This window comes from Larus michahellis, chromosome 2 (genome assembly GCF_964199755.1).
Source record: "Larus michahellis chromosome 2, bLarMic1.1, whole genome shotgun sequence".
NCBI classification, from domain to species: Eukaryota; Metazoa; Chordata; class Aves; order Charadriiformes; family Laridae; genus Larus; species Larus michahellis.
In genome coordinates this window covers 40,122,851-40,150,427 of record NC_133897.1, presented here as the reverse complement: position 1 = coordinate 40,150,427, position 27,577 = coordinate 40,122,851, and the positions used below count along the sequence as shown (strand labels likewise).

The following is a 27,577-nucleotide window of genomic DNA, read 5'->3' as shown; positions in this document are numbered from 1 at the left end:
TTTAATTGAGCAGCAACAGCACTGTAGTGACAAAGGCTATTGGAGCAACACAGTATGTCTTGAGCTAACTCAGCCTGTCACTCGCTCCTTCCATACGACTCTTCATTTCCTCTTCTCTTTTCTGTACTAGAAATACGTTGTTATTAAGAGGTCCGTTAATGGAGAATCTACGCGTGTTTAAAAATGCATACATTTAATATGAAGGTGAAAATAGCCTGCACGAAGTCCATTTCTTCCTTTAAAGATTGTACAAGGGCATTGACATGCCCTTGGATCAGTAAAGGAAATTTGCCAGTCGTGGGCCCTTTGATTTCAGTGCCTTGCTGCAAATTCGCATTTAGGAACTGCAGGGGTATTTTAAATGACTTCAGCTGTCGGAGTGAATATGAGTAGCTGACACAGTGTCTTGTGCATTACTGGCTTCCGGGTTTGGATTTTTCTCCCTAGAATTGGTAGCTCCATGTTTTTTGGTGGTTTCACGTGAGTTGCACATTACATTAATTCCAGTTTGGAGGTGATACTGTGGCACGGGTAACTGGCACAAGCATCATGTAGGGGAATTCCCTTCAGTGGCTGATAAGGCAGATACTAGAAAAGACCTTTTGGACTGCAATGTCTGTTGATCTAAAATCTTAATTTTGAAAGCTCTACTGTAAAACAGCTTCTGAAAACAAGGCTGTTCCACCTTCTCTTAGTCATGTCACCTGGGAGTTTCCAGTTCTTTCCAGCCCTGCCTGAATACAGGCATAAATCACCTGGAGCCTCATGTCATTCTTCTAAAAACTCCTTGTGACCCTACTTTGGGAAATGCAGGTTTCAGCATTTCTTTTTGTTCTTTTCTTTGCGGTTCCCATATCCAGGTTAAAGCTCAACGAGCTGGCTCTCATCTCACTTCCTAGTATACCTGTTGTATAATACATGTGGTATAAAAGGAAATGATGCAAGTTGGATGAAAAAGACTTTTTTTTTTTACTAAATTTTACATACTTAGAGAAGCTTAAAATACCAAGCAGAAATTTCCATTTCAACTATTGTAACTTACTGAACAACATTAAAACAGAATAATCTTTTTTAATACGACCTCTGTAGATGTAATTAAGAGTATGTTAAAACTAGCTCATTATTAGAATTTATATAGAAGCTAAGGGTGAGAATGGAATAATTTCTGACTACTTTGCTCAGACTTGATACAAAAATATAATATGAAGGTTACTACCTGTAAACACCTCACATATTAAGTGTTTCCAGGCAATGATCAAATTATGTTAAATGACTGTATCTCCTACATATGGAAAAGGCAGATTCACTTAATTTAAAAAAATTGAACTGTACAAGTTTGATTGTACTTGTGTATGTATAATGAAAGACTAGTAAATCAGAATTCTAGCTGAGGCCAGCATGATTGGTACAGGATAATAATTAAATGTTTGAGTTCGCTTCTGTCCTGACATACAGAAGATTGTAATTTACAAAGCAGTCTGTGAATTGTGTGCAGCTAGCTGATGTGACAGACCTCTGTGTCTGAGATTAAATGTATGTTAAAACATTTTGAAAGAGTTTAACTGCCACAGATTTGATTGTATTAGAAATTGATTGCTCTATATAACAGAAATATGTCGGCACAGACGGGATCTTTCCTGTCTTTCGTATATGTGGACACTTATAAAGACCTGGAATTCCTTATTTTAAAATCGAAGGGTTCAACCTACTTCAATTTAAGCACCAAGTCATACTGCAAAGTTTCAATTTTAGGCTTCTGATTGACTTATAAGCCTTATTCTTTAGCCTCCTTGGGTACCCCTGTCCTTGTCCTTTTTGGAGGTGTGAAACTAAGAGGGGTGGAAGGCGAGAGAAAAAAAGTACCATTATACTTATTTTAAGCGCTAAGAAATTATCTGGTAAGATGTGTGTTATTTATTGACAATCTGGCCTTTTAACAAAGAAAAATAGGCCTATGCTTAGGTTGCCGCTGCTACAACCGAAACAGCTGATGCTTTAATGAACAACATACTGAGGGCCATCCAGGACATAAGGCAAATTAAGCAGGTTACAAACTGCATATCTTCTGTTTAGGTGTAGGAGATCTCCCCAGCTCTGACAATTAGCTCCGCTGATCAGGCAAGCAGACAGACAGAAACAGAAGGAGGCCATTTGTATCAATTTGAGGAACAGAACTAGTAATGAAGTAAAATATCCATACCAGGTAGTTTCACCTCCGCTTTGGAACAGATATTTCCAACTGCTGGTTTCAGCTTCGCAATAGCAAATAAATAAATAAATATGTCCTGCTTAACAAAAGCTTATTTTCTGTTGTTTACAAATTGAGAGCAAAAGAATAATAATACTTCTAACCTAGAGGGTTTTTTAAAAAGGAGAAAACATTTTCTGGACATACAAGCAAATATGAATCTTGGTAACCTGACAGCTTTGTTTAAACGTTGAATTTGAGTTTCCTTTCATGAAAATCTTTTCAAAGTACAGCAATTCAGCTGTGAAAACCTGAATACATTAATGATGACAAAGAACCTCTGGAATGAGCCAACATTTGTTTTTGTTCTTTTACAACGTTTCCTGATGAATTGCACATACAAAAGTGTTGCAGGTTATTTTAATTTTCCTTTCTTACTTTGATAATAAATGTCTCCACTGTTTACCTTTTTGGTTAAGGTACCTTATTATTACTAATCAGCTTTAATTATTTATGGCAAAATGACTGTGAAAGACGTTTCTTTGATGTCGAAAAAGTCAGGGACCTGATCCTGATCCTATTAAAATTAATGGCTAGGTTCCAATTGACTGTAAAAGTAGCAAGCCTGAGTGCCCTTATTGTCTGAGGGAAACAGTAATTTAGCCCAAGGTACTGGACTGTGGTTCGTTACTTGGACTTCCTCACTTTTGTGAGCATTCTGATGTCAAGCATTTGGTGTCAAGATTTGGCCACACAGAGGCAGAGTGCGTATAACTGACTTTTAAAAGTCCTGGTCTTCATTGTACTGGTAAGATAGACAATAATGGAAAAAAGGCTGAATATAGGTTAGTAAACTAGCCCAAGTCTAGGCAATACTGGATAAGGAACATGTTTCAAATGCATGTATATGAGCTTATGTCTAAATCTTGTTTTCTATAAGTGAACTGTTGCAGGGTTTTTTTTTAAATTTTAAGCTTGAGATTTATATGGATGCAGATACACACACACACTCCATGACAAGATGGCAGGGGGGTTGGAACTAGCTGATATTTAAGGTCCCTTCCAACCCGAACCATTCTACGATAAGATTGAACACTTCTGTCAGATCTAGAATATCTTTTAGTTGTTCATAAGTATCCCTGTTCAGCTTTTCCATCATGTCAGATGTTTAAATCACTGTGTCAGTCATCGCGTGACTGTAATGTTTCAACTGCAGTGCAAATGACACAAAAGGGTATAGCAAATTAAGTTTATTTTCACTATTTGTGATACTCTCTCCATGGCTTGATCTGTTCAAAACCAGAAGCTGGACTTGGGATGTTTGCTTTGCATCTGTGTGCTTACCTCCTTCTATTATAAGGTACCATATACCAAAAAAACTATGAATTACACTTGTCAGCTTAGAAATTTCAACTAGAAGTGGGTTTGGTAGTGGAAATTAAAAATTGACAATGACGCAGGTCATTGTCACCTTTTCAGTATTATGAGTAATCAAATAAAATGTTTTGAGTATGTTAAACTATTCACTAAACTTTGGTAAACGGTGGCTCAGTACAGATATATATGAGTGTTACTACTAAAACATGATTTGGCCACAGTCTTAAGGAGTGCTACTCCAGCTTAATAAAATAGTAATCAAAGTTGATTTATTTGTGCTTGTTTATTTCACTATGTTGTATCTCAGCATTTCCAGCTCCTGTCTTAAGAAAAGGGAAAATACTAAAACTTCTTAAGAGGTTCTTTTGAAGTAAGCACTACATACTGCTTTTACTGTTTCATTATGTTATTAAGTACTGGGGGCATTAGCTGGCTTGACATATTGCTTGATGGACCTTGCAAATCAGTGAATACAGTGGTACCTTCACATTTACCCTGCAGCTACCGTCGAGGTAAACGGAATACCTTCTCTTCGGTATTTCAAGGAAAGTAGGTGGAAAGGTTAAAAATCAAATTTAATGTAAGTAAACTGTAGTGGCCACTTAAAAAAACCTGTTCTAGTTTTCTTCTGTTAAATACCTTAATTCTTTACAAACAGCTGGCAGTTAAATGCTTCTGCTTGGATACTAAAGTGATAAACAATAAGAAATAAACTCCGGGATGGGAAGACTGCACTCAAGTTTTTCAACAAATCCCATTCAGTTTAGTGCAAGTGGGACCATGTAACCAAAATATTAGCAAGTAGCCTGTATGATGAATTTCTCCACTAAAATTTTGATATCCTATTACAAATTATTGTTCTTGATGTTCCTAGAAGTTAAAAGGCACAAACTCCATCCAGATAAAGCTTTTATGGTGGGGATAATTCTTTTCTTCTGAGAAATCGGATTTGTAATGGAATCAATGATTTAACCTTAGGAAAAATGAACTGTATAGTGTTTCAGTACTAAGTGCAATTGAAGGGATAGAGTTCCCATGTAATACACATGAAAATATGTTTTCAATGGTGTGAAAATTTTTGACTTTAATTTTAGTGGGGTACATTTTCTATATGTTAGTCATAATATTTGAAGATGCTGTTGTTGTTTTTTGTTTACTTTTCATTTGAAATATTTAAAGGGTGGAGCAACAGAACATAAATCTGTCCATTAGTGGGCATTTCTACTTTGCGCTCAGATGAATTCTCATCAAATTTGATTTGCTGACTGGTGGCCAGAACAGATGTTATCTTAATGGCAGAGAGAAACATATTGAGCCACAGGGCCACCTCCAAACTTCTGTGACTCAATATTGGTTCGTTCTTTATCGAAGGAAGAAAGAAAATACTACTTTGCAAAAGTGTACAAAGCTCCATTCTGAATTATCACAGCTAGGTGGCCACAACATTATCAGCTACACTAAGGTTGAGATTTTATTGCCAGAAAAAGTGTAGCATTAATTGTAGCTATCCTAAAAAAAAAAAAAAAATTAAAAAAAATACCCTGGCAGATGAGTTTTGTGTCTTTTGCTTATTTAAATTTGAAACAAAGAAAGGATGTAAATCAGAGCTTATACTATGGAAGACTCTAGCTCTGTTGTGGAGTTCTTGTGACTATAACCAGTGAAAACTTTTGTTTTAAAAGTTCTGTAATTAAAATAGACATTTTTCTGAAGGATTTAATGTAATGTATTTTATAAATTTATATTTATGATGAACACATGACAGTTTTAGCTGTGGTATTTGCATCAACTAAAGTTACATCCTTGTAACTGTGCTGTTAGAATAATTACTTGTTCAAGTGAAGATTTTTATTTTTTTTAAGAAGCTGGGTTGTAACATATTTCTATCAGAAGCGAATTTCTGATTTGGAAAAATACATAAACCCTGTATTAAATGTTCCTTGGATTTTTTAAAAAATAGCATATAAAGTCTGTATTAAATGGTCTGTGGCTTTTTCTCATATATTTACATTTTGCAGGAAAAAAGTTTCTTTGATAAAAGCAGCTGTAAATGAAACCCACAGACTTAATTCTGGGCATGAAAAATTTGCTGCAGATTTTTTGTCTTGGAATTAATATGATATTTATGATAATACAACTCCTCTAGATACTGCAAATTTAGGAAGATACTTGCAGGTTTTCTGCAATTTCAAAGACACTTACTCATATCTGTCAGATTCGATTTGAGATTCCTATGGAAAAATGAGCCTGCGTTTGGTATCTGGCATTTGCATTACTCGGCTAAAGACAGTTTTCTTTTTTTGTATATTACTCTTCCTTGCTAAAGCTGTAGCTCAGAGCAGCAACTTTGAAACTTTTGAACTAAGCCCTAAGTGGGCTTTTTGAATTAATACATAAAGGTGAATTTAAATTGAACATTGTATTGACTGTAAGAATGTCTTAAATACAAAAGTCAAATATTTCTGATTCTATGAAGCTGAAATCAGTCGTCAGTTGATAGTTACTTTTGGTATATATAACAAAATGATAATAATTGCATTGAAACAATACTGAATCTTAAGATAGGAAGTGGTGACAGCTGAAAAGCATGTAGTAAAATATGTGCACAGTAGTGCTAGCATAAGGGGCCACTTATGCTATGGATCCTACAGCATGGATGCTACTATAGTGATACCAAGTCCTTGGTGCAAGAGAATAAAAATAACCAGTTACGTTACTGATTTGATTCCCACATGCTATATTGGGAAAAAAAATGTATTAATCAGATTTTTAAAAGGTAATTTAAACCTTTAGAGATTACTTATGGCATTGGAAGATGGGCGTGGCTCAGCTGCCTTCCGGTGCCCCTTCTGGGTGGCCACTGATAGCCATTGATGGTCATTCCAAGTCACCACAATGAAGTTTGTATACCTTGTAATTATTCCCCTGCTTAGGTCTGTTCTTTGACCATCGAGTGATTTTCTGTTTATAAATTGGCACTGTTTTACACCAAAGGTGATGAGTCAGTTTTGGGACTTTTAACTTTAGTAGTTCTTGTTTACCAGTTGCTCCGAAGTCTGTATCTGGTTTCAGTTTTGATGAAGTGAAGGCAAAGCACAATTTGAGGGCTTTGGATTGGGTCTATTTTTCTCCTTTTACAAACCATATGTCAGTGCTCCAAAGGCCTGTCTTGTGGGTGGTTAAAACAAAATAAAAACACCTATAAAAAGTCCCACTCTGAGAAATATGTACTAATTTCGGGCAAAAATTCTTTTCACTTGGTGTTTACGAATTACACTTTTAAAACTTTGCCTAGAGGCAGGAAGGAGTGTTTCAAAAATAATATGTTTAAGTAAAATGACTACAAAAGCATGTAATCTTCCATTTTGGTGTATTTATTCTTCTGAATAAGTTATGCTCTAATAAAAATTAAAGAGCAAGTTGCATTTCGAAGATCAGGTCATCGTAATTCATTGACATTAGGCCACATAACTGAATAATGTCTTACTTCAGTGAAATACATCAAATGAGATCAACAATTATGACTCATAAACATGCCTCGCAGGCATAAAACAGCAGGGAATTAGCATGTGAGGCTGATAAATATGCATGTAAATAAGCTCCCAAAGGAATAACATGGGTTTGATTGATAGGTTTAGAATTGGAACATATGTAAACCCCTTTATTCCTCATTCTGGTGTAGCTAAGTAAAGATGCGTTTTACTTGTTAAAAGTTTCAATAACTTTGTAAATCTTAATGCCACATCTGCTTTTGTGTGTGCAGGCACGTGTGGGTGTCACTTGAGAGATTGATTGAATTGTCTACAGGGTAGATGCCCTCACACTAAGATTGTCGTGTTTGCGTATGTATATTGGAGCGGTTGTGTATGTGCATGCACATGTATACACATTCGGGCACTGCATATTAGCTGGTGTTGAGCAAAAGGTTATTTTGGGGTTTGTTTTACTCAGAATTTGCAGATTTTAAAATTTGCTTTGTAAGTAGAAAACCGAGTTGTGAGTTTTGGTATATGCACCAGTATATTTATTTTTGCAAATACATTCTGCATTGAAGGTAATTACTATTTATATTACAGAAAGTCCCGCAAGTGCTACTACATTTAAGAGTCTGGCAGTGATTCTTTATAAACTTCCATTTTTGTTGGCATCTTACGGCTTGAGCTCTTATCTACAACTTCAAAGTACCTATCACAGCAGTATCTTTATGTTGATCAGCACAAGTGTTTATGCTGTGCAGAGATTTACATCCGCATTGTTAGAAAAGTATATAACATACTTCGTGTTTATAAAACATTAATACTTTGCTTTGCCAAATACAGACCAATTGGTTGCCATTGTCATGTGGCCCAGTGTACATCTGCTTTATTACCATTCCCTGCTATTAGGCAATAAAAACTTTTCCAACTGATGCACGCTTACTGGTGTTGCATCACGCTGTAATTATGCTAAAGTGATCTTAGACCAGTGGTAGCCAAGATGCAAAACCATTTTCAATAGTATGAAGTGTGTATTGACTGTAGATTTTAGTTATGTGTGGTTTATAGCTAAAATAGTCATTCTGAGAAATTGGAGATGGGGTTGGTATCAGAGATCACAGTTGTTCACATGTGAAAACTTCAATTCTGTAATACCTGCCTTTCACTTAGGGATACCTTTCTGTGGAAATAAAGCTTGAGCAAAATGACTTCCATCTGTTTAGATTTATAGGGCAGCAGAGAATATAATTTCCAGTTAAGATCAGTAAATTCAGGAGCTACTGCTTAGTTCTGAAAGCCAGCTCTTTTTGCTGCTTAAAAATAAATAAATAAACTTGTAGCACTTAGAGACATCAGCGTCAAATCTCATGTGGCTTCTCATGAAGCAATTTATAGCTACCTTGTATAATTTGTATAGAAATGTTAGGTTGGTCCCCGCTCCAACAGCATCAACTGCTTAACCCAGAATGTAACAGCCTGTGACACCAAGAAAAAGTGAGCCCTGTCTACAGACTAGGGGAGGGGATTTTGCATAACAGAGCTGAATAAGCAGATTGCCATCAGGAGCTCTGACGGACCATGTTTCTAGCTGCATAGCACTGTCCTTTTTCACAGAGGATGCCTAGATATCTCTTGAGCCAACAGAAATAGAAAATAAACGACTTTTTTTTTTTTTTTCCTAAACAGTGTGCCCTTTTTACAGTCAGGGCCTTGACAGGCTGTCACTCAGTTTCCACCCCCCACAAGGAATGTCCTTGAATGGCCCAAGAGAAGCCAGAAAATTGTTGCTAAGTATTTTTTTCATTCACCTCTAGAATTTTCCACATTTTCTCCAACATGTGTGAAGCCACTGGGAAATATGGTTAAATGAGTTAAGCAGACATCACCCATCTGTGCATCTCAGGGAAAATAAAAACAGTGCTGTCCCTCCGAAAGCTTTCTTGGTACATAACCAAAATCAGAAGAACAACCACACTCTAAAGCTAAACCTAGGCAAGGCTCTTGCGGGAAGCCAGGGAGGAGCGCTTTGAAGAAACTGCTTCTTCTGGCTTACCCCAGTCTTGCTGCTGCATGGCCTTTGCAGAACATAAGGTTGTCCTTGCACCTGCGCTCCTCCGAAATGCCTGAAGGCTACTGGGCACCCGAGAAAACGTGACTGCATGTCTTAACTGCTTCAGACAGTGTTAAAAAGCTGGCATTCAGCCCCAGCTCTGAATTTCCATCCCCTCGCAAGCCAAAATGATCACGTTGCAGCCTCTTCCTTGTTTGTGTAAGTGTTTTATAATGCTAGATAGAAGGCATCACAAGAACCCTACTTTTGCTCAAGACTCGATTCACCCTTTAATATCGTTCATTGACACCCTTTCCACTACTCAAATGATTTGTAATTTGTATCTCTCAAACGGTTCCCACTTGGATTTCTCATGCACTGAAAAGTCAGATGCCTGACATTACTGTGTAAAGTTAAGTGCTTGGGGTTAATGAATGGCATTAAATTTTATGAGGTCATGTCCAGTAGATGTTAAAAGGAGCTTAAGGGAACTTTATCACTGATAGAAATTAACAGTTGGCACGAAAGAATGCCTGAGGGAGTTCAGTTCTAAGCAAAAATAAAATTGGTGGTATAAAAACTTAAATATAGAGTCATTGTGATTAATGTAAACATTTTTGTTAGGTAATTGGTTACGTGTTGCAGTAAAAGAAATGAGACCTCACAGTTTGAAAGGAAAGGATATTATTGTATTTAGAAAGCAATTAATGTTTCTAGTCAAATAAAAAAAAATCTACATCACGTACAATATTTATATTCTTTCAGTAAACATATAACCTTTGGGGCTATATTTATCAAATAGTCAAGTCTCCACTTATTTACATTAGTTTTTTCTTTGGGCAAAATGTGTTTTCCCTAGTGGAGTACGTTATTTTGTTTCATTAAACCTTTATTTCTACTCACATGCATTGCTTATATTACAGACCAAATGAGTAAATTCTGTGTACTTAAGTCATCTAAGGTTTGTGTTTTGGGGTGACTGATGGATGGCATGGAAATTCTGTTTCAAAAAGAAAATGGCTACATTAACTTATGGATAGATCTGTTTTGCATAATTATGTGGGGAACTATTCAGTAATTACACTCCTATTCACATGCTGTAATTTTCGTCGTCTTTATTCACTGTCATTCCAGTGAGGGGAAATGGAAAACTTATTCAGACGTATATATTCTTTCTTGCTCTGTCTTATGACCTGCGGTCACAGCATGTAGTACTTTTTCAAATAATGCCTGTGCTCGAGTAAGACAGCTATGTCTTGAATTTTGCTCCCAAAATACGTGTGGAAATTCTCCACCCGTACTTCAAAGTCTTGGATACCACACTATGGATATGCCTAAATGACCTCGTGCAGACCCGTTCCTTCACAACACTTGAGGTCTGCGCCGTCTGGATGCAGTGTTGGAGGTGACAGTGTCATGCCTGCTGAGAACGCAGTGTCAAAGTTTCTGGATCAGAGCTTTTTTCTCCTCTCCAGTTGGACAGAGAGGTACCATACCTGTCATACAGCATAGCAAGTCATGGCCACCTCCAAAATTTGGAAGGTGAAATCAGAAGAAAAGTGAAAATATTTAGAATTTGTAGTCCCTCTAGGACTGTTCTCTTGCTCCCCATATGATTATTTTTGTGGTTTAATCTGAACTGCATACATGAAACATGCCTTATCACATTTTCCTTAGGTAGTGCTTGGTCAAAAAATCCAAAAGTTTTCTTTTTGGCTAAAAGATATTGCACGTTTTCTATCTTGGAGAGCTGGGGTTACTGTCTAGAAAATTGACTACTACTTAACATTTACCCTATTATTGTGCGAACTAAGTCATCAGCCTTTTAGAAAACTTCAATGTAACTGTTGTCTGCAAGAAAAATCTAGTCATGCTTGTCTAATTTGCATTTTTGAAATCTACATATTTCTTATGTCTCCAGGGGCTTCGTACTGGCATTCTTAGTTCCTTTCTGAAGTGCCACCAGGGATTGACACTGCTCGTCCCCCTCACAGGAGGGCAAGGGTGGAGAACAGAAACATGTCCCGCGATGGGTTACATACTTCTTCACGGAAATGTTTTGTGCAGAGTTTCTTTCTCAGTTTCTGCAACAGAGGGACCATTGTTCAACAAACTACCTTGCGCTGTAGTAAATAGAAGTGTTCTGTCATTCTGGCTGTCAATTTGATATATTTTTCTATTTTGATGTAGCTGTGGACTTTCATCTCTTAGACATCTAGAGTTTACTGATAATGCATGTATACCTTAGCTCTTCAAATTTTTCTAGATCCGTCATTCACAACATGCATCTGCTTTTGTACCAGCAAAGGACACAGTTGGTGCTCTCCAAATTAACTAAGGGTTGATTTAAAAGAATTTTGATTAAAATCTAGTGTTTTCATTATGCTTTGGCATGTTCTGATTTGGAAGTTGAAAAGCTTTAGCTCAGTGCTTCTTTTTTACTGTTTGATGACATGTTTTTTCATCGGAGAAATTTATAGAAAATGCAGGATACTGCTCTATTTCATGTTCTCTGAGGTATGGGTCTACTGGATACACCATGTATTCTGAGAATTAGCAGCCTTAATTAGAAAGCCTCAAGTTAGGAGTCTAGGGCTTCCTGGCTTCATTTTATGAAACCAAGCTAGGCAGCTTTAAGCTCAGGTGTCCCTTTCTGGTACAGGCTCCTTCTGTACAGTTAATTTGATTAGGATAAGGGCTGTTCCACTGGCAGCAGGAACGTCCCTTTCAGGGCTGAGTTGGGGTTTTTCTCAGACCACCTTGCTCAAGTTTCCCAGGTACTAGTGCTATCATAAGGTGAAGGTATCCTAACATGATATTTTTTTTTTAACAGTGCACTTGTGAATTGTCTTACCTCCAGACTCTGTTACTGATGGAACATCTTTAAGTTTTACCCAGATAATTTGAAACTTTACCCGGAGACTAAGTTGCTTTTTCAAAGTCATTCACGTAATAAGATTTGTTAAGGAATGAAAAAACCTGCTTTCTGTAGTGTTGTGAATGATGGATAAAGGAAGTAAAAATCATATGCACTTCCAATATGTTGTGTTCATAACTTAATAAACCGTTGGTTATCTCTCTATTTTTTTTGGGGGGGGTGCATGTGTAATGCTGCTAAAATGTGTTACATAGTTACATTACTAAAAACGTGTCTTTTCAATAGATAGGAGCAGGATTCTATTTCTAACAGATTATCCGCAGTTTATGTTGATATAAATCCAAAGTATCCCATCAGATCTACAGATGTGACTGCTTCCAGCAGTGCTAAAAGTAGTTGTGGTAGGAGAGCAGGCGGCTGCAGCTGGAAAGAGACGGAGATGCCGAGCTTTGTGGGGTGACCGGGATGCTGTGGATGCCCAACTGTCTCTCCCTGGCCCTGGGCGTTGTAGTAACTGGCTGTTTCCCACATTGCTTCATGTGGGACTTTCTTCACCTCTTACTGTGTGCCTTTAAAACTGTAGCATTTGAAGAAAGTCCAGGCGTTGCGCAGTTCTGCGTCTCAGTGACAACTTCCTAACTTCAAGCTTCTCAGAGTCCTCAGAGCAGAAACCCACAGTTCTGCTGCTGGCTCAGGGCTTCTGCCAGCCCCGCCACGGGATGCCAAGTAGCTCCACTGCCTTTTAGTTTCTTGTGTGCCTGAATTTCCGTGTTTCCTTTTGCAGCAATGGTGCTGCTGCTTCTAGTCTTTCTGGTTGCCTCCCAGCCATAAATGCTGTCTGTTATCCCATTCCAGATAAGCAAGTAGCTGGTTACGCATGTGTCACCACAGTAGCCATGTGGGTGCTCTGATTTCAGGCTGAACCTCTTTGTGTGTATGTGCTGGGCAAAGAAAAGTGGTATGATTTTCACAGTGTTTCTAAACGTATTTACACGCAAGGAAGAATGTCCAAGAAAGTACATTCTGCTTCCAGGAGAAGCCTTTGACATCCCTCAGTAGTGCTGTAAGTCATCAGCCTGCTTTAGCAGCTTCCTTTGGTAAGAAACAGCAAAGAAACAAAGCAGAATTACTCCTGCTCTTTTTAACCTCTGGTCCTGGTTATCATGAGACCACCTTCCCAACTTTAGGAGGCGAGGCTGTGCATCGCTACCAGGTGGCTTCCTGGCCAGGCTGGCCTTTCTCCGGATAAACCTGTTATTCTCAGTTGAAGAGCAGCTAGCTTCTTGTTGAAAGGGCAGTTCCATTTCAATAAAAGAGCACTTAATCCTTTCTCATTTGTCTTCTACTATCATTTAATCTTGGCAAAACAACAGAATGTTAGAAAACTTCTGCTCAATCTTTTTTGGCTCTGTTTTTTTCCTAGGCTCGATGGAATATGCATTACAGCTTTTGAATATGAAAATCAAACTATACTTACATATGATTTATTATCCCAAACAGAAGGATTGCATCTCTCTATACGATAGAAATGTGGTTAAAAATAGGATGTAATTGAAGTAAATTAAAGGACAATAGTAGCCTTCAAACATTTAAAGAGATGGTATGTTTTTCTTATTGTCAGCGTAAATGGTCTCTGGAGACCACCTTTTTACAGTGATTGTGCGCGTCTAAGATTAAGCAAAGCTGCATGACCAGTGCTATCTCAGGAGGATGCTGAGTCATTAACTCATGTTTATTGCCTCTTGCCATCTTTAGATTATTGCAATTTATAGCTCAAAGGCCTTTTAGGCTGTTTATAAGTTAAAATTAGCTAAATTCTTCTGGATGCAAGTGATAAGTCACTCGGCATTTGTATATCATGGGATGTAAGTTCCTAGCGATGATGCCAGGCAGATTTTTTTTCTTACTGTGCAAAGTCTAATTGTGCTACTTCTCCTTAGTTATACTGGGCTACTCTACCCTCTGTTTTGCTAATTTTGCTAATTTGCTCATTTGTTAAGTGTAAATGCTCTTAAAGAATTCACGGAAGTTAGAGATGATATTATTTATTAGGTATACAGCTTCCACTTATTTTAGACGACATGAAAATGTTTGTATCTTGTCCTGGAGTCTTTTGAGTCACGCTTGCTGATGACCTAGGAACTTGTTTAAGTTATAGATGGTAAATGATCGGCCAGGTTAAGTAGCAGGTACGGGCTGTAGTACTGAGCATGTGAACAGAAGTGGACAGAATTTACTACAGACCGAAGACAGGTGCAGTAAGAGAAACAATAACTGAAGAAAAGTTCGAAGAATCACAGTTTACCTTACCCTGTGGATTTTTTCTTTTACGAGTCTTATTGCTGCTGGTAACAAATTCAATCCAGGCGTCACTGGACTAAATGCTTATCGACTTCAGTGGAAGTCACATTTGCTTATATAAGCTAGTATTGTGTGGCTCCCACTAAATGGGAAGTCAAACTATTTTTCCATGTACGTGCATTTTCTGAAGTGTTTAAATCACTATTAGCATCACAGTTAAACTCGGGCTTCCCATCGTGTTCAAAGAGATCATATTAAAACACCTCTGGATGTAAATTATTTAAGATTTTGGTACCTTGCAATCAACCGAGGATTTTTCTCAAGCATTCCTATGAATTAGTTCATCAGTATTAGAGTAATATTCCTTGTTCTATGGATTTTACTGTTTTTTAGTCTAGAGTACAGTGTGTAGCTCAGCCTATTTTGGTGAACGCAGAGGCTTCATCAGGAAAATAAATATTATGAGGAAGTACTTTGAATATACTTATTGTTGAATTTAAACAGTGATGCTACATTCTAATTCCCAGCTCAGTCATCTAGACTTTTCTGTATCTTTTCCCATCCACACTTTTTCACACATTCATTTTACATGTGGAAAAGTGGTATGTTAATTTACAGGCTATCCTAATGACAGGGTTGGTGTTTAGATTTGTGAACACTCAGAAGCAGTTTCACTTAAAATGGAAACCCTCTTCATTTTATGTGCCTTGATTTAAACTAAAGTGCATAGACAAAATTATTTCAAACAGAGCTTTTGCCTGGAGAGTACGCAGGGTGTTACTCGTGTATGTGTATGCACATACGCAATTCTGATTTTATATGCAAAGATCATAGAAGATGCCACTTGATTGTTGTAAATCAGCAATCCAAAAGACACCGGAATTGACTGGGTTTGAGCAACGCGCGGTACAAGGTATTCTTATTATCTCCAGAAGTTTTGCTCATAACTGCAAACCAACGTGTCTGCCTATCACCTTGTTCAGCAGCTTTCTGCTGGGCTGAAACAGGCTTTGATTTTGCACCTTGGTGCCAGCGTTCCTTACCTGTTTTCAAATGTGACCGGCTTTCACTATCACAACATTAGCATACGTGCGGGCACTCTGTTGTGGTTTACGATTGTGTTCCTTGCCTAACTCAAATAAGCTTAAAGGGGGAAAAAACACCATTAATGTTTATTATGTTTTCCTCATATTAATTTTTAAAGATAAACAAATTAAATGTTTCAGCCCATGTAAGACTTTTGTACTTCTAATGGCAAAGTCTCACAGTTAATTATCTGCATATGTCGCTCGTCATCATAGCGCATTATTTTCTGTTTCACTCGTGGCAAAATATAATGTTTTAGGGCACAGTTGTTGAAACTAAAACGCGACCAAAAAATCTGTACCAAGCAAAGCACGCATTCAAAGTATGCATCTGACGCTAAATGAACTTGAAGCGAGGGATAGAGAGTCGGGTTTGTACTTAAAAGATTGCTCACCGAAAAGTTGCATCATATTTATTTCAGACAACTTAAACAACTTGCTCAGAGTGAAACGTTCTTCAACTTTCCAGCCTAATAATTATTTTATAAATATCAGAAGTGCTGTGCACTTAATTCTTTAGCTGAAGGCATTATTTTCAGTTTCTGTACACTGCTGCGAGCTTGCTCCATTTAATCATTTTAAAAGCTTATTTGGTGTAAATTGAATTTAACAGTGTAGTTGCAAGGGTGTTATGTAAAAAAGTCCGAAGGAGCGTCTGGCTGGGGCGGGGGGGGGTGCGGGGGGGGGTGCGGGGGGGCTGCCGCTCCCCGGGATGGAGCGGCGGGAGGGGAGCAGCGGCCGCATCATCTTAAACTCTGCAGCGCCCTCTCTTGGCAGGACGCGGCACTGCCCTCGGCTTCCCTCCCTCCCTCCTCGGGAATCCATCAAAATCCATAACCGAGAAACGCACAGCTCCGCCACGTTTTACTTTTTAAAGATCTAGTTTGTGTAGTAAAACCCCAATTTGCCGTATGTTTTGGGATTAGCTCTCCTTTTATTTTTTATTTTCTCTCCTCCTACTGCCATTTTTTTGGTCTATCAGCGGGCCCAAATCAGAAGGCTTCGGTCGTCTTAGTCTTTTTGTATTTTTTTTTTCTTTGCTGCAGAGATCCTGAAGACTTTCCAAACTGCATATTTGGTGCTGTAGAAATGCAAATTGTCTGCTCTTTTGTAAACCTTTCAATTGTCAGACTGCTCTCTTTCAAAATAATAGAGGAGCCTGGAATCGCCCATGCTAAAATTAAGAATTTATAACTGTATGGAACAGATGTTTTCATAAACATTTGCTATAATTAATTTCAACTAGGGGATTGAAGGAACAAAGCAGTTTTTCCCTCTTCAAAACTTTATTGCCTTTTCCCCATACAGCGAACTCAGAAATCTTTGCTTTAATATTGTTAATGAAACAAATTTACTCTTCTGTTTGGTTTTCATTGTGAAAAAGGAAAGCTTAATTTGAATAAGATACCAGCCTTTGGAACAATGGACAAATATGCTGAATTTCAAACATCGTGTATAAAGGATTAAAATACAGAGCATAAGTCTTTAGATGCTCGTTTCTGAGACCACGACCCTGTGGTGTCAATTGTCAGAGATTCCTACATATTAGAATAAATTTTATCCGGAGCAGTTTGATGAATATCTATCTGTGGAGCAAATAGGATGAAAGAATTTTATGTTTGAAGAGTTGTGAACCTTGGTGTTACAAAAAGCAAAGGAGTCTCGTGGCATTATATATAGTTTTAATGCACAGTAAAATGCTTATTGTATGTTGATTACCCCTTTATACTCACAATAAAGGTCTGCAATCTGTTAAGCAATTTTTTCTGTTTGCATTATATGAGCAACACATTTTGACTAAAATCATTCTTCCATATTTGTATTGTCACTAGTTTTTTGGGGATATTGTTTGGAATGTATATAGTTCAGGGCCAGAATTTTGATGTTATTGTGAAGAAGAAAAAATATGCATGCATTATTGTTCTTTTTTTACTAATTCCTGTATATCATATATCATTGGAGAAAAAAAATATGTTTAAAGGTTTTAAAAAAACCACAGCTTAATTGTTTTACACCTGAAAGAACCAGTGCAGCTGCAAGGATTTTTTGAGCAAACTAGAATTCCTGACTGATCTGTCATCTATAAAGTGTGCAAAGAAAAATAGGTAGCTGTCATTAAAATTACATTTCAGCTTTCAATAACCATTTAATGAGTAGCGTAATTATATAAGTATGGTACCTCAAGTACTTCACTCAATAATTAAAAATAATCTCATCTTTAAAGTGAAAGCGCTATAATTATTATTTGACTTAACCAGGACCACTGTTATGATCTCCAGTGGCACCTCAGATTGTTCAAAGTGGTTTTGAAAGTATAAATTAAAATTGGATAAATCATTAAATTATTAAGCTTTAAATATGCTGAAAATGAATATAGCATGGAATTTGGAAGTCATGTTATAAGAATTGACAACCTTAGACTGCAAGCATATATTTGTGTTAAAATTTTCCTTGTCTCTAATCATAAAACACTGCATTAATGATCGAGTGTTTTATATCAACCTGAACTTAAATTTTCACAACTGTTACATAAATTTTGTTTTTTAACAACACTTTAACCTTTGATTAGAATACAAAGAAAATATTAAGCAGAGTGCAAACTCGTCAGCAGAGAGATCTGTCTCCATTTTGACACTCGTTAGCAGGGGAATGCACAATTTGATTTCCTAAGTGGGATCACTTTTATCACAAATTCCTTAACCGCCAGCCATAAAACCCTTTCAGACCTGACACAAGATTGGTAAATCGGTTAGCACAATATAAATATACATGTGCCCACACATAGACATGCATATGCGTGTATACATACATACAGAAATATGTATACAAGTAAAGACATTTCTTCACTATCAAAACATATTTTCAAAAGAAAAAAGAAAAGCGTTCAATTATTTTTGAAAGTAGGAGTATATCCATAGAGTAAGGGGATGTCACTCGAGGTTCTTGACTTTGTAGCCTCGCAGCTGGTTATGATAGTATCCCAGCCCTTCTCCGTACGAAGTTCTGTGCTGCATTTTTGCATCTCACAGAAAGTAGCTGTTTTCAGAGACGTAATGAAGGAGATGAGTGAGAAACGTCAGATCCCTACATCGTTCTTCACACGCTTTTTCACTCTTGTTGAGCATATGCTTAAGCTCAGAGTGCTCCTTGTGCCTGGTGCAAACCCAGAGCATCTTCCTGCTCTTGAACTGGGGCTCTGAAATGCTATCCAGTTTCTTCTTATTGCCTGAAGTGGGAACTGTGCACTGCACCTTGGAAAAGGTCTTCTTTGAGAAGATATTAATACTATCAGTATAATAGGCTGTTAAAAAATAAAAATGCAAAAATAGTGTGCGTATTTAAATTAGACTTCTCCTTGTTACAATTTCCACACGTGGTTTTCAGATAATCTTCAGAAAGTGTATTTGGCGTCCTCCTGATGCTGGGTTCATCTACTTTGTGCTATGTGTATAATCTCAAACATGTTACAAGAAAACAGTTACTGAAGTGACAAGCCTGTGTGTTCTAGGTGAATTTAGTACCCTAGTAGATGTACAATGTACAAATCCTTCTCCCCGCATCTCTGAAATCTAAAGAAGCCAGCATTTGAAACGTTCTTTTTTTGGCTGGTTAGTAAAAGCAGCAATTTCAAGCCATGCAAATTCTCTTGAAACAGCCTCCAGCTGTGTCCAGTAGTACCAGGTCCCAGCTACCCAACTCCCCGCTCCCTTCAGCCCCTGGTCTCCATGCACAAGAACAGCCTTTGCTAAAGTAGGGTGATAGAACTGAATTCTTTTGGGAGAAAGTGTTCATTCTCAGAAGAGGGAGTTTCTCCATTTAAAGCAGCAGCAAGAAAGATATCCAGATGATCTTCAGCCCCTTTGGAAGGATACTGCCTTATTTGATTACTGTATTAAAACCAGCGACTGCTCTAGTGCTGAAAGCTGGGTACCTTAGCTGTATTTACTTTGGTACTGATGCTTGTTATAGTACCGATTGGTTCCCTTCTCTTTCCTCTGAAAGTATGGTAAGATTTATTTTACCCTTTTTTCCCCAGCTTTTGCATTTGAAGTTTGGAAACATTTTCAGGAGGTGTGGGGCAGGGTTCAGTTTCTTCCACAGAGCCCTTCTTCACATTTTTTAGTCTCTGAAAGGATCTAAAGATTAGGATAATACTGAATCAATTAGGATTTATAAAGGAGACCACAATTTCTGTTACCAGCATCATGAATCTTATATTCATAACTGTTATGTTCATAACAGTATACATCCTAATTTTACCAGGAAGTTGGATCAGTATCACTGAAGAAAATGCAAGTAATGTATTTGTTCTACTGGGAGTTCACCTACCTTTCAAAAGGAGGAGTTACTGGAACTTGCCTGAGGAGAGGTGATCCAGGGCACGGATTCCCACAGCTTATTGTCATTAGTTCGTGAAGCACCTGTCCCATTTGTTCTCAAGCATTGCTGACCAGGAAAACTTACCACGATTAGCTAGAAAGCCTTTTGGATAGAAGTGGGTAAAATTTAGTGAATCATCTCTTAAGTCTATGAATACTTTGCACTTTGCTTTATCATTTTTATCGCTTTCAGTGAAAGACATCTAAATCATCTTTCAAGATGTCATAACAGACATTATCTGTCCTAAAGGGAATGGAGTAAGAAAACAACCACAGAAGTGCCCACTCCACTAAATCCTGGTTTTGAGAGCTGAGCGCACCTAGTCTTATCCAGTTTTGGTAGCTGCTGCTAATGACACAGTGGTGCAGCAAAAGCGGCTCTTAAAAAAAAACCCCAACAATAACTTGTATCAATGTGAGATTTATTAACAACGGGTGTGCAATTAAGAATGCTGAAGTATTGTGGCGGTCATTTAAATAAAGGAAATTGTTGTCTTCTGAGAGAGTGTTTCAGAATAAAGCAAGCTACGTGTAGAGTAGTTTGTCAAGGACAGCTTGGTGGATGGAGCAGACCCAGGATCCCACCAAATGTTCACTGTGGAATCCTGATAAAAGAACAACTTTTATCACCAAGATTCTGTTTTTTCTTTGCAGAGTCCTGTTCACTCTCCAAGCAGGACAAATGGTTTAGTTGAAAGATGATAATGGCCTTGCATTTTTTGAGATATTCTTAAGCCGCATTCTTCAGAAAGGAAGAAGATGGTGTTGCCATTCTTGAAAAGAGTCACAAAAGATGTTTTTCAGCATGTGAACTTAGCGTTGTGAATGAGTTTTCTTTTTCAGTCTGACCAGTGTGATAGGTGAATGCGTAGGAGTTGTCTAAGCATAAATAAAGTGCCGTAGTGCATTCGGGATCCGTTTTGGTGTGCGGTGTCCCTATAAACAATTGCCCGGTATCACTGCACCTAGCCATATGGCTTTAAAAGAGACTGAACACAGTTCAGTCATTTCTCTGTATGCTCAGGATCAGATGTGGAGATGGGTAATATATGAAAAAACGTATTACTTAAAACTGTCCCAATATGGGAGACTATTTTCCAAGAAACAAGAAAAAATGGAACAGATGGTTATTAATAATGGGAGGGTCGTCTCCTGGATGAAGTATCTGGTGGTGTTAATTTAGTTAAATTTAGTAAACAAAAAGCAGATTGATTAAGTAGGATTTCCATTTTCAAAATAAATTGACAGAGCTAATTAGTGAAATCAACCGGACCGAGCAATTTTAGACTAAAATGTAGTAGAGGTATGGGATTCATTTTAGACAAAGGTGCAAAAGTTAATAAAAAAAAAAAAGGCATTCCAAACTAGACGAGAAAAAACACTTGGAAGGAAAGTTCTATGCCAAAGTGAATGATGAAGTATTTTTTCCGGAGTGTCTGGAGTAAGCAAAGATCCTGACTGAAACAGAAGAACAGTTTGATCTGCAAAGAAGGCTACTTCCTGGATAGCAGAAAGGGTGGGGTTGTAGTGACAATTAGCAAAAGTTAATTTGAATTAGATCATAAGAAGGGAATTTCAATTAGCAAGAAAATGTTACTTGACTATGTAAAGAAGCTTTCTGGGGAAGAAAATTAGAACCATCTTGCAGTGCAAATGGACAAATGATATTAAATGTAATTCAGGTACCATCTAAACTGTAAAAACAAAATTTCAGGCAAAAGCCTGAAAATAAATAAATAAAATAAAGGGGAGTGTTGGGTAGCTATTATAAATTAGCACATCCAATAAACATTAAAGCGTCTGACTTGCAGAGTAAGTGTCTTTCGAGAATACTGACAAATACTGCTCCATGGAACAACTTTTTAGTCTTTTAGTTTGTGGCTGGTAGCATATATTTGAAGGAGGAGAAATGTAGTACCTGCACTTAGATTAAGAGGAAAAAAAGTGATAGCAAAGCAGCTATATATGTTGACTATTATCTGTGCAGGGCTTTAGAAAAGTTTTTAAGGAAGAAATAAGAGAGAAAAGAGAAGCGAATGGCTTAATTTACAGTGCGAGTGTTCTGTTAAACAGGAGATTGTGCCCAGCTAACCTGGAAGTTGTTCAAAATATACATTAAGGAAATACACTAAGTCTTTCTGGACCTCAGTAAACCATCTGATGTATTGCCACAGGAGATGTTATGAAATAGAAAGGATGGGGATTAGTGAAGTATAGCAATTATAAGATGAATAGAGAAATGCAGGTTTTAATGAAAGAATTATTTTTAGTGGAGTTTGTGGTGGAACTGATCTTATCCAATATTTTTATTTGTTGTCTTACCACAAAGTGAGAGACTGCACTGATGGGCTTTTGTGAAGAAAAAATATTAGAAGGAAGTGTCCAGTGCAAGTACAAATAGAGTATTCGGGTAGGACTGGTCCTTTCTGAGGAAGAGGACTAGAAAGAGCATGCAATAGTGTGAAATACAGTATTGTACTATCAAGAATTTTTACTGTAAACTTCAAACTTATTTTTGTAAGTAAAAATGGAGAGTAAACATGTAGGAGTGTTGGTTAAGAGTGGCTGTGAAACTCCAAGATGGTGTGGCATGACTATATTGAGCAGCATTTTTTTGATAGAGAGGAAAACCACTGTCCAAAGGATCAACTGATTAAACTTTTAGTATGCTGTCTACAGCTCCTGTCCCTTCTTTTCCGTGTGTAAGAAGGACTGACTTAAACAAAACAGGGAATAAGGAGCCTCATTTAGAAAAAAGACTGAAAGAAAGTTATTTTAGTAAGCAGAACAGAGGACACGAAGGTGCACGATGCTATCTGCAAATGAATTAAGGAAATACACAGGGACATAGAATAATTATCAAGCTAAATGACAGGTTGGGCAAGAATAAATAGTACAAAACTGGACACGAATAAATTTACTTTGAACAACAGATGATTCTTTCTGGCTTTTAACAGTCCTTCAATAGAAGCAGGTATAGAGAGGAAGGTTTCCTTGTAATCCGTGGTTTCTGTGAACGTCACTGTTCTATGTATAAACAGCCCACAGGATGTAAAACAAGGTGTTTTGCAGACACACTACTTAGGGAGTTTCAGAGAAGCTTTGAACTTGTGCTATGACAAAAAAATACCTGGTATCATACAGCGAACTCAAAATTTTTCACAAAATAGATGAACTTTTACGTTCTTTGACTTAATGTTAGTAAAATCAAACTCTTCTATTTATATGGTATATCTCTGTAACCTTATGCTGGTAAAATTGTATTTATTAAGTTGAGAAGGGCCTCAATCAAAACTTCAAGTGCAATTAAATCTCAGATTTTCAGAACATTCAGACTCCAAACTGAACGTGGAGGCTAGTTGTCTCTCTTGCCAGCTGAAAGAATTTGAAGATGTAAAGTTGAGACTTGTCTATGTAAGTTTTGTTGTAAACTAAAGTTACCATATATGGTAAAATCAATTGCAATTCGCATTGATACTGTGTTATTTATTATCAGGGTTGTCTTATAACAAAGGTGTTTTCTTTTATTTTTGTATTAGGAGGATCAAATGAAAATGGAAGCACACAACACACCTCAGATTCTGATAGAACATTTATTTCTTACAGGTTGGTAATTTTTTATATTTATTTTCTAATTTTTAAAAGTTTAAATATAATAAGCAGCATAATCTATTTAAAGCAAAAGGACAGGTCCGTGTATTTTAAGAGCATTGTACTATCTGAATATCAACAGTCAGTAGACTAAAGGACATGAATGATTTAATTAAGGAATGATCTGAGAAGTTGTTTTCTGGATTTTTATTTTTTTTGGAGAAAGCTGTTCAAAATGCTTAACTAATGAAAGTACACGATGTTTTTAAGCCTAAATATTTTTAAGGGGTTTTTTTTGCTTTGTTTTCTTCAAAATATGCAATAAAATAGAAAATCTCACCTAAACTCGTAGCAGCTAAGCTGAATGTTGTTGAAATATTTAACTCACCAGGGATCACCTTACTGCTCTTCTCCAAAGTAACTGGATCTATGGACCACATGGAAGTCTATTTGCTTGTTATTGCAGGTCAAAAACCAAAGCCAGGATTTTTTAAATTTGAGGTTTTCTAAGAGGAAAATAATATTTCAATTCTGTTGATAGTAAACGCCAGTTAAAGCAACGTGATGGCTGAGCAACTTTTTGCAGCACTGTCACTGCGCCCAAGTCTTGCTTGGGTATGTACCTGAGGGTTTCTTGTACTTTAAAGCACAGAAAGGTAATCAGCAGATGGATGGTTTCATCTTGCAGCCAGCAAAATACTGCCTCTGCTACAAATGCTAAATCTTTGTCCTTGTGACTGGTAAATTACTAGTAAGATTTGTGCTAACCAGAATGACTGCATCTGATTTTGATTCTTAAGTATGGTAAAATAAACCAAGCTTAGCACATGATCATTTTGGATTCATGTGTTGAGCTATGGTGGATGGCATCTTTTTCATTTTTTGTTTGTAGTCTGCTGGAGTCTGTACTTCAAAGAGGTGCAGGCAGGCAAGAGGAACCTGCCTGATTGCCTTGTCCTGGTTGCAGCCGGCTGGGTGGGGAATATCACACCATCTTGCAGGCAGTGAGCTGTGCTGGGCTTGAGAAGCCTTCAGGTGTGGGGTGGGACAGAGGGACACAACGCCTGGAGAACCTGTTGTGGGCTGGAGATGGAGAGATTGCTGAGGAGAGCAGGGAGCAAACAGCCTGGTCTTGAGGATGTTGAAGCGAAAGACTTCTCATAAGGACCTAGTGGGAACAGTGAAGAGTTTGTTGCGATTCAGACACCCAGAGGAAGCTTCTGGACTGAGAGCAAGGTTGGAAAAAAGGGTGTGCCTGCAGGGATACAGTGGGACAGGGGAGGTTTGGTTTATGAATCCTTCCAATTTTCTGTTCTCTAGTAAGTCTGCTCTAATGAAATCTACTTTGTGATGATATAAAACCCTTCGATGGTAGTTAGCATCTTCACTTGGAGAAAAATACGTTAGCAGATCCACATGACTCGATTTCTTGTCATATTTGTGTTCTCTGATGCATGTAACATACTAAGTTAAAAGAAGGGCTCAAAAATACTACCTGGAATAATCGTCATATTTTTTAGGTGAGAAGCGTATACATACAGAGACCATGAAGCAGTCTCAGAAAAAAATAGGCAAGATAGAATTTAGCCAGGTCAGCAAAAGGAAGGAGTTGGGAGCTCTCACTGCCATTAATTCTGGGACACTTGCACCTGAAACTCGTTAACTCAAGAGCCCCAGCTCTTGTACCCTGCCAAGGTAAAACTTGAAGCAGCAGCCGCCAGCTTCAGCGAGGCTCAGGTTCCACAGGAGTGTAAGCTGGGATCTGACCCTTTCTACCTGTCCCTTCGCCGCCGCCCCAGTGGCACTCATCTCTCAGTGAGCCAGTCCAGGGTGCTAAACTAGCCTAGCCTCAGCTGTAGTGAATCCTCAGCCATCTTTAATGCTCCACGAATAAGAGAAGGTTAAAGTTGGCCTTTGTATCTCCATATTCCTCAGTCTAGAGAGCATATAATAAATAGGATGTTGGCTACGACTTCCACTAAATAATAATCGTATTCTGTCAGAGAGGATTACAGCTTAACTTACAAAACTGAAATTAATTAATATTTTAAAAGCAGTCCTATATACCACTGCCAGAGTATTATTGTGATAATTAGAGGCAAGGTAATAAAGCAAGATAGTACCGTGTATATATATATATGTATGTCTGTGTGTGTATACCCACATATATATATATATATAAAAGAAACCTCTGACTTTTAGCAGTTGGCAAGCTAGCACTGTTATTAAGTAGTATTACAATGTTTAAGGTGTGAAATGAATGTTTTCTGCTCAGTGGTAAGTAACTCACATCATATAATAAGACTGGCTGTAAATTTGCTGGTTGGGTTGCATATTGTGTTGATAGTTATTGTTCTATGCTGCATATAAAGTAAAAATGGGTGGTTAATACCTTATGAAAGATGAAAAGTAAATCTTAAACTACCTTAAAAGGGAACGATGTAAATGGTTGTTATTCCTTTAAGGACTCATTAGGATACTGTCAATTAATAGTGTTTCATTAAGTTAGTAATTGGATAAAACTGATGATAGTCTTGTTTACCCAATATGTTTCGGTCTGTTGTATTTAAAAAAGACTGGCTAGTGAATTTTTGCTGGAAAAGAGGCAAAGGCATCTTTAGATCATGGTCGATGTCATGCTTGCAGAAGGCTGATACATGCAAAATTCTACTGGAAATTTTTACTGAAACAAAAGCTGCTTCATGTTTTATCAGTAGCAGTCTCTTTACAATTTATTTAGGAAAAGAGGCAACTCCAAATGTTTAAAAACATTTGACTGTGAATGTGTTTTGCTATTGAAGTGCACTTAAGAGCATATTGTTCTTACCACAATGAAAAAAACACAGAGCGGGAGGTGTTACTTGATTCCAACACTTTCTATTTTAAAGGACAATTTTACAGTATCCAGTACAAGGCCCTGAGCGTATGTGTATGTATTAATAAAGGATGTCAGACCATTATCCTTTGATATATTTATAATGCTCCAGAATTATTTGTATGGTTTTATTTTTAATATGATGGTGTCGCCTTAGAGTTTGTGGCTTTTTCTAGTGTTTATCACGGCACAGATTTAATGTTGCTTATGTTCAGATAGTGAGCATTTCCCTTTAGGTCATAAAGTTTGTAAGTAATGTAAACGAAAAGCACATGTGACTGGCACATATTTCTAAATATTCTGTGAGTTTGTGAATGCATCCTGCCAGGTCACAGACAGTTTTCTAGTTGGTCTTAGACTCTGATGGAAGTATCTTTGTGTGCTTGGGAAGAAGCTTTACTAATAAGAAATTATGAAAATTATTTCCTAGAACCATGTCATCAAAATTTGAAGTTCACTATTAGAAAAATTTGAACAAGGATTTAGACATATAGTAACTGTCATCTTTAAAACAGAAGAAACTTGAGGAAAATATTTGAGTTCTGATGTACTGTATTATTTTACTGCTATGGTTAAAGTGTTTTCTGAACATGTAAATTGGAGGACTTCACCAAAAGGAAAAGAAAAATAGGTGTGGGTCTCTAGTTTCAGTATCTGCAATGCAGCGCTGCTGGAAAGTAGAAATACTGTCTTTCTCCTGCCTTCCCAAGGGCAGCTGACCTTCTCCTCGCCAAAGAGGTGAACCCCTTGCCAGCACATATGACTACAGACTATTACATTAATCTGTTTAGCCTCAGTACCAGCTGCTTGCATGTTTTTAATTATCTTATTAGATGGTATAACAGTGACCTATGAAATAAAATGAAGGTGAGTATTTTTTAACTTTATTTTACAGGCTATTTTTCTAAATATATTTTAATGACCTAATTATGACTTTTAGGGAGAGCCATTGATGCAGACATTCAATTTGGCTGATAGAATCTAACATCTCAAGGACACTTATTTTCTTCCAAGGTGGATTCATACATTAATACTGCTTCTAATAAATATATAGCCTAAAAAAAGCTCACTTTTCATACTTGTGTTGTTAACTTACTTTATGATTCAAAGACCCATGACTACTATGCTGGATAATTTCTTAATACATCTCTGCACTTGTACATAAGTTTAATTTCTACGCCATGTATCAGGATAAAGTTCTTTCCTGTGTGCCTTAAACTCCTTAACAAGTGATGATTGCTCAAAGTTGTAGGTTATGTAGACAATGTATATTCTTCCTTCTGCTGATATTTCAAATAGGCAGAAGAGTTAGTATAAGAGACTTTCGTATTCCGTTTTCTTCCCCTGACTTCTTACAGATTCTGCTTACCAGATGTT

The 27,577-nt window shown here is 37.3% G+C and overlaps 1 protein-coding gene across 7 annotated transcripts in view; it reads left to right on the top strand.

Annotated features, from left to right (window-relative positions):
• Positions 1-27,577, top strand: part of TBC1D5 (TBC1 domain family member 5) — a 320,349-nt gene that overhangs the window by 134,235 nt on the left and 158,537 nt on the right. For all 7 annotated transcript variants that reach the window (XM_074574990.1, XM_074574989.1, XM_074574987.1 and 4 more), the window contains one exon: positions 23,274-23,340. In XM_074574990.1, the coding sequence (XP_074431091.1) occupies positions 23,274-23,340 (67 nt within the window). The remainder of the gene's footprint in view (positions 1-23,273; positions 23,341-27,577) is intronic.